This window comes from Penicillium arizonense, assembly GCF_001773325.1.
Source record: "Penicillium arizonense strain CBS 141311 chromosome Unknown PENARI_contig002, whole genome shotgun sequence".
NCBI lineage: Eukaryota > Fungi > Ascomycota > Eurotiomycetes > Eurotiales > Aspergillaceae > Penicillium > Penicillium arizonense.
Genome location: NW_019173279.1, coordinates 2,331,768 through 2,339,409, shown reverse-complemented (window position 1 = coordinate 2,339,409; position 7,642 = coordinate 2,331,768). Strand labels below are relative to the sequence as shown.

The following is a 7,642-nucleotide window of genomic DNA, read 5'->3' as shown; positions in this document are numbered from 1 at the left end:
GCATGTGTAATAGGTGGGTGCGGCGCTCGTATGACTGCGGCGCTCGCTTGCATGATACGTTATTATTACCGCGTTATAAAGTATAAACTATTTCCTCTAATTAGGGCTAACGTATTTAAGAGAGAGATTAAGAAGGGCTAGTTAAGTAAACTTAGACTCTATCACTAATATAGTAGTCTATTAGCTATTAAGTAGATTAATATTAGGATTAATATTAGGATTAAATATATTATCTATATAAAAGAAATCTGGTTAAAAGGTTAGAAAAAGTAAAAAACGCCCTATAGTATAGACACTAGATTAAGGTATAGTTAATATAATAATAAATTATAAGGAAGAGTATATAATATTAACTTATATTAGGTAACTCATAACTATCTAAAATAGCGTTTACTAGTAAAAGGGTTGCTTATATGGATCTAATATATTATAAATTAGATATAGACCTACTGTATTTTATAAGCTTATTAGCTAGAATATATTAACTTAGTATTTTACTTATAGAAAATAGTAGGCTTCTATCACTGACTTAAATATATATCTTTAAACTATTATAGTATAATTTAATAAGTTAATAAAATGTTGAGATATAAGCCTGACACTATCAAGCAGCGTTGCTTTTTGGTCGAATGGCAAAGTCCTCTATTTCAAGATAAAAACACCACTTAATATATAGTATTTCGGTTAGAAATTTCCTCCAAGTCATATTATATATTATATTAATTTTTTATATACTAAGATATTTTAATAAAATAGTAGATTAAAACTAAGCTTTTATATAGAGTTAGCAAAATATATATAAATAATAGTTATTTATTATACTAAGTTAGCGAGTTATACGTATATTTTAGGTGACTTTATACAATAGTAGGCATAGTAGGCATACCCGCGGTAGGCATGCCTGTGGGCGATAGGCGTTGTGGACGGGCACTCGAAAATCCAAGTTGCCTACCGCCCACCGTGGACGGGCGATAGGCACCTCCTAGGTGCCCATGGACGGGCAATGTCGCAGTCTAGTCGTAGATAAGTCTTAAGTATCTACCGCGTCAATAAAAATATTGCCTAGAGGTATATCGGACCGTTCGAATCGAATATTTATTTTAGGAACTATTATAAATAGCTTCGTCGGTGCCGGTATTATACTATGCGATCCGTAATACGTTATTTAGAAGCTTGATATTCGTCTAGTCACTTCCCGAGACTACCTAGCCGTAGTAGCGATGTAAGCCTTAATTTCACCAAAAACGCCTAATACCGGAAAGGGTTAAGGAAATATGCTTCGTCTATAGAAAGGCTAGCTTCTAATAACCCTATACGTCTATTACGTCTAGAAGAAGCTACAGATTAGATAGGCTACTAGCTCGCTATATATAGCTTTATGATCGCGACGCAGTAAATTAGCGAATTATTAGCTGCTAATGCGAAGATAAAGCGTAAGAAGTGACGTACGAAGGGTTAAATAGCTTAAATGTAGTCTATTGGGTTAGAAGCTTTATAAGACTATACTAGAGGTCTAACGCCTATCCAAGCTAATAAGAGGAGACTATAGCGATACGGCTTTATAGAATGCCGAGACATAAAAGGAATAGGTGTCTAATGTGGTATGAATAGCTTAATTTTCAGTGAATCCGCGTTATGGTTGATATAATGTATCAAAATCGTAGACATAATGGTAGACATAATTAAGTGGGTCATCGTTAGACTTCTCTAAAACCCAATTGGACCCGGACCCAAATTGGGTTTTGATGAAGTCTAATACTAAGATATAAGGCTGTAATCTATCGTATTTACTATGTGTTTTGCGGTGGTCCACTCGCTTGTGAAATACGGTAGAACAGTTGGTTATATAGGTAAAAAATTGTAATTTATCCCGATAAACTAGTAAGTTATACGTCTATGTTAGGTGACTTTAAGTAAAATTAGGCGAATAGGCATTTCCTGTATTAGGCCGGGCAATGCCTATAGACAAAAACAGGCGGAGCTTCCCTTAGCCAAACGCCTAAAGCGCATTATAGACAGGCAATAGGCCTTACCCCAAGGCCCATAGACGGCCTGTATCGCAGCCTAAGCTCATGTGACTTAGTATTGTAAGCCAGCCATTCGGCAACCCCACACCCCCGGTGGGTTTTGAAACACCTTCTAAGCCAGCGTTCGGTCCTTTACAATACAACGTTATCACCTATGCTCTATACGCTTCACTTAGGATTCCACATCTCTTATCGATCGTACACCCCAGGAGACCTAGCTAGTTACGGGTTAAACATTCTGCCTTAGGTGCCTAAGTTCTAACTTCCAAGGTTGTAAGCCTAGAGGTTATCGGGCTCGCTCAGCAAGTAATTTACCTGCATTATATCAGCGGTCGCATTGTGTTTAAGCGGGCCTGCTCATGAGCATTGCGCGGTGGCCTTTTAGTTCAGTTCTTGATTCCCATTCTTAGATACACGCGTACAGTACGGCGTGTTCATATGATGGTCATCGGAATTTTACGGGGATTGTGCTTCAAGGCTAGATCGAGTAGGTTCCAAAGTTGAGACTATGCTTATAATCAGCCTTTTACGAGCATATGAGCATACATGCGGATTACGTGGTCTGACTTGTTTTAAATCCACGATACTGGCATATAAACATATGTATCTGATGCCTTTGATTCTTTGCCTCGGCTAGGGGTGAATTAATCGGTGTCGTGCCGAAGTACATTTCTTGTAGACCAAAACCGCGAAATCATAGGTAACACCCGATATTTGGCTCTTACACTTCTTCCGACTCCACAGGCCTGCAACCATTATACACGGTGCATCAAGGTTGTCCAAAGTATATGGTATTTCACATGAGATTCAGCCTTTATTGTTTATTGCTACATGTGAAGGCATCCTGCTCCACTGCCTGATGGTCGATATAGCAAATAGAAGACACCAGAGGTCAAAGAGTAACAGATCAGGTCACGCGACCATAAGGGACCTCGGGAACAAGAACTACGGGCATCGAACAATGTCAAAGAGGGAAGCCGGAGAATTTCTAGGCCATAATCGGCCTAGAATTCCGATCCCAGGCCAGGCCAATTGACGAATAAGGTAGAGATGTGAACTCTAGGGCTGCAATTGACGCAATTCGGTGCTTACTAGGCAACCACTGAGCATGAGTCATAACCAAATCAGAAATCAAAACCAGCCAAATCAACCGAATCTATCACACCAAAGATGAGACGACAAAAAAGAAGAGACAAAAGAAATAGACAATCCAAAATAGAAAGATACGGTAGAAAGAAAGATAGAAAGATAGATAAGATCTACCTATCAGGTGACTGCTCGCATGTCATGTGGGATGGGCACCTGAAAGACGGACGTCATTGCTCTGGTGACTGCAGTGGACTGCGCCCCTTCCAACCACCTGCGCTTACGCTCTGACTTCTCGCCTTCCTCATTATTGGTCCCATGAGCCCCCTTGGGATCATCTTGGGAAACTCTTGGGAAACTTGGACTCTCTACGCGCCACCCCGCAGTTATACCTGACTCACTTTGTTTGCTTTTAACTCCCCTCTTTCCCCCATCCACCCCTTTTTATCTTTCTGCCTTTTCAATGGACCTTGTTCCCCCACCAATTTGACTCATTCGGCAATTGTAGCCTTAACGCCGAGACTTGGGCTTATCGCCACCCAAAACCCCCTCCCCCTACTAAGACAAAGAGGCCGCCCTGACAAATCATCTGGCTTTACCTGATTCATTTCCATTGACTTCCACACTCGCCAGCTTTCTTCATCTTCTCTTCTATCTCACTGATCTCCGTCTCCCCATTGACTGCTTTAACCTATCTTGACCGGCTTACCTCAACTTACCCAACTTACCCAACTTACCGACTTATCGACTTATCGCTTGGTATCTCATTGGAAATGACCTCATCGGCTGCTGCTTGGCCTTCGGGCAAACATCCAAATATGAATCGTCTCCCCTCTGTTTCTAGCCTCATGTCACCCCCCGAGACTAAACCCCTCGAGACCTTTTCGGCCTCGCGTTCCCCGTTTGCAAAGCCTCGAGATTCCTCCATTGGTGACATAAAGCTTCCACCCATCTCAGCTGATCGAAAGCGGACGCAGTCAGAGATGGATCTTCCATCGCCACCTGTGACCCCGTACACAGGGAACAAGAAATCCAAGTCACAGGCATCCGACCCAATCGAAAGAGACGGATCCTCAAGGGATCCCGTTCTCTTTCCTCGCCAGAACTCCATTACTGATGTTACTACCGATGAACCGCTTTTCGGTCCCGTCAATCCAACTGCAGAGGCTCTCATGGAGCAGCACATTAATTCCCACATGGCGAGGTTTGCAAATAAAGTGAATAAACCCACCCGGGGTGAATATCTCCTGGCGCTCTCCTGTGTCCCTATTGTCTCGACTCAGTATAACCGGAACCCGGCAGCCTGGGCTCGCGAGGAACGGGAGACCTTGGAGCGTCAGTTGGTCATGATGAACCGCTACCGCCCAGACGACGAACCCAAGTTGAAGAAGATTGCTCCTGCCCCAAAGAAGTTGGGAACCCAGCCGCGTGTGCAGCGGACCCGAGTCAAGCGCACCCCCAAATCTACCCCCAAGCAACAGGTGCTCGACACTTTTGACTCCCCCCTAATGTCGGTCTCCAAGCCACGTGCCCTAGGCACCAACCGGGATGACACTGATTTCCATTCCCTCCCGGACTTTTCGCCTCCGCTGGAAACGCTAGGCAGCAATGCTAAAGCGCTGAAAGCCGATTGGAAAGGGCAGATGTTGGACCTGAGCAATGACCCGGACAAACATCTTCTCAGTGCCGCCGAGCTCAACCTTGCCTCCACCCTTAGACTTTCTTGTGCCACATACCTCTGCAGCAAACGCCGCATCTTTGAAGCTCGGCTTCGAGCCCTCGGTGTTGGCAAAGAGTTCCGCAAGACAGATGCTCAACAGGCTTGCAAGATCGATGTCAACAAAGCAAGCAAGCTTTGGACTGCCTACGAACGTGTGGGATGGTTCAAGCCTGAATTCTTCCATGAACATCTGACTTGACCTTACAAGCCTGGTGGCAATTTCATGGGCCAGGGAATGCACATTTATGACCCCGAATCTCCTCTCCCATGGGCCGACAAGTCCACTTTCTCAGGCTGACCACGCAGCATCTGCAACCCTGTAATTCAACCACAGTCTATGCCAGTGGCAGCAGCATTGCATTTGCAGAATGATTTCTACGATCCCACCATATTTGATCGTCTCGGTTGTTTCCCGTTACTGTTTTGCTCACGACACATCACGATACATTCTTTTCTTTTTGATTTCCGCCTTTCAATTCCCAAGATTCCCCTTGCTAGTTGCATCCAGACATTCCTGGTTCATGGTTTTCTCAACCGCTTTTGCCAACTTCGGTCGCGTGTTATGGCGTTGGGCGTTGTCTTCAGTTCCACATCGGTCTAGAATGGTAGGCTTGGTTAGCCATCGGTGTTTCTTCTTCTTTTTTTTTTTGCGTTAGTTGGATTGCTTTTTTTGCTTTTTCCCCTCCGGCCCTTCTCGGATGGCGGCACATAGGATAAGGCTTGATACCCTCACCGGATACGGTTTTCCTGATATTCGCCCGTTGCTTGAATTGAAATGAAATGAATTGAAATGAAATGAAATGCATCGCATCGTAAATATCAGTAAATGGTGATTCCTAAAAGCCAAAGATCGTGTTTCTATTAAAAGTCACTAAAGCGGTGGGGCGCAATCAACGCCATCTACCGCCCGGCGCCACCTTTTTCTGACGTCTCCCTTGTCTTATCACTCTTCGCTTTATTCACTTCACCCCAAAGAACATTTCCCTCTGTTATCTTGGCAGTTTGAAGCCATGTCCCAGGCCGAGGTGACTCGTACTGAATCCATCGAGGACCAGGAGCGCGCAAGGGAGGAGGAGACTGACAAGAAACCCAAGTCTCGTCGGCCAGCCAGTACGTTTTCTACAATATCACCCCCTTCCCATGATTGACTTGTACCAGATACCGCATTTCGCCAGCAACGACTGAAAGCATGGCAGTGAGTTTGAAGGGTATCTGTGCTACCCCTGGACCGCCTTGCTGACCTTCTTAGACCAATCCTGACCCCTAAAAGCGTCCTACCTCTCTTCTTCATAGTCGGCGTTATATTTGCCCCGATCGGTGGTGTTCTCATTTGGGCGAGCTCTCTGGTACGCTTCTGCTTTTCAATCCGGCCTTGATGGAATGATCGCTCATCTGTATCGACGCGTGTGCCTTTCAGGTCCAAGAAATTTCCATCGATTACTCCGAATGTCACACCAAGGCGCCATATGAACGCCAAGATTATGTCCCAAACTACTCGGCAACGTTCAAAAACGAACTTTCGACACCGCCTACCTGGGAACGACACAACGATAGCTCCGGAGCCACTGTCTGCACGCTCTACTTCAGCCTTCCAAATGACCTTCCAGCACCCGTTTTCATGTACTACCGTCTTACCAATTTCTATCAGAACCATCGCCGATATGTCCAATCGCTCGATTTGAATCAGTTAAAGGGTGACGCTGTCCCGTACAACACAATCAAGGGGGGCGCCTGTGACCCTTTGGCGATCGATGGGGAGGCGAAGAAGGCATACTATCCATGTGGATTGATTGCGAACTCGATGTTCAATGATACCATTGGCAACCCCCAGTCTCTATCGGGATCGGGGAGTGATAGCATCAAGACCTACTACAATATGACTAAGAAGGGGATCGCGTGGGCTAGTGACAAGGAGCTCATCAAACAGACGAAGTATAAACCAGGAGATGTTTTGCCACCGCAGAATTGGGCCAAGTACAACGGTACCTACACAGAGATGCCCAATCTTCATGAAGATGAGGATTTCATGGTGTGGATGAGAACTGCAGGTTTGCCGTCGTTCAGCAAGCTCTCTCGCCGAAACGATACTCATGCCATGCCAAAAGGCTCTTATTCTTTGGACATTGTCCACAGTATGTCATTCTATCCATTTTTTGGGCTATATGGTTTGCTAACCTCCGGCCAGAGTTTCCCGTCACCGAGTACGCTGGAACAAAGTCGATTTTGATCTCTACTCGGACGGTCCTTGGTGGCAAAAATCCCTTCATGGGGATCGCATATGTAGTGGTTGGTGGGATCTGTGTTCTCCTTGGGGCATTATTCACCGTTGCGCACCTGGTGCGCCCGAGGTATGATTATCTACGAGTTCCCTTCTTGAATGGAGAAGAACTAACCTCCCGCAGGAAACTGGGTGATCATACATACCTTACATGGGATTCAAATCAGCCCAGCACTGCTGTCACTACGGGACGAGATGATCGCCCTTGAACCGAGTCTTTCGTTTTCTTCGTTTTTTCTTATGGTGTTTTCTTCGCAATTTCTGTATTCAATGGGTTAACGCTGTAAATAGTAGGAACTTTTGAGGATCTGGTGTTTAGCAAGGTGTTTTCCTCCCAAATGTATCTAACTTTGATTGCAGATACTCCAAATACAACATTCTTTCTGTTCTCTTCTCGGCTTGGGTGACCTCATCCTGCTTCATAGGACTTGGTCGGAATCGCTCGCATGCCAATCGTTTTACACTTTCTCAATCCTCCCACGCTGATCTTCCGCATGCTCAGAACACCCCTTACCTGGGACGTGCATTCCC

The 7,642-nt window shown here is 45.1% G+C and overlaps 2 protein-coding genes across 2 annotated transcripts; both read left to right on the top strand.

Moving 5' to 3' along the window:
* Positions 1-3,886: 3,886 nt before the first annotated feature.
* PENARI_c002G07957 (SWIRM domain-containing protein) lies at positions 3,887-5,032 on the top strand (the record flags this gene model as incomplete). The annotated part of the gene is made up of 1 exon (XM_022627690.1): positions 3,887-5,032. The coding sequence occupies one exon, from the start codon at positions 3,887-3,889 to the stop codon at positions 5,030-5,032; it is 1,146 nt and encodes a 381-aa protein (XP_022492497.1).
* Positions 5,033-5,843: 811 nt separating this feature from the next.
* PENARI_c002G03901 (CDC50/LEM3 family protein) lies at positions 5,844-7,320 on the top strand (the record flags this gene model as incomplete). The annotated part of the gene is made up of 6 exons (XM_022627403.1): positions 5,844-5,943; positions 5,992-6,028; positions 6,083-6,179; positions 6,251-6,965; positions 7,019-7,181; positions 7,236-7,320. The coding sequence occupies 6 exons, from the start codon at positions 5,844-5,846 to the stop codon at positions 7,318-7,320; spliced, it is 1,197 nt and encodes a 398-aa protein (XP_022492341.1).
* Between the last annotated feature and the right edge of the window lie 322 nt (positions 7,321-7,642).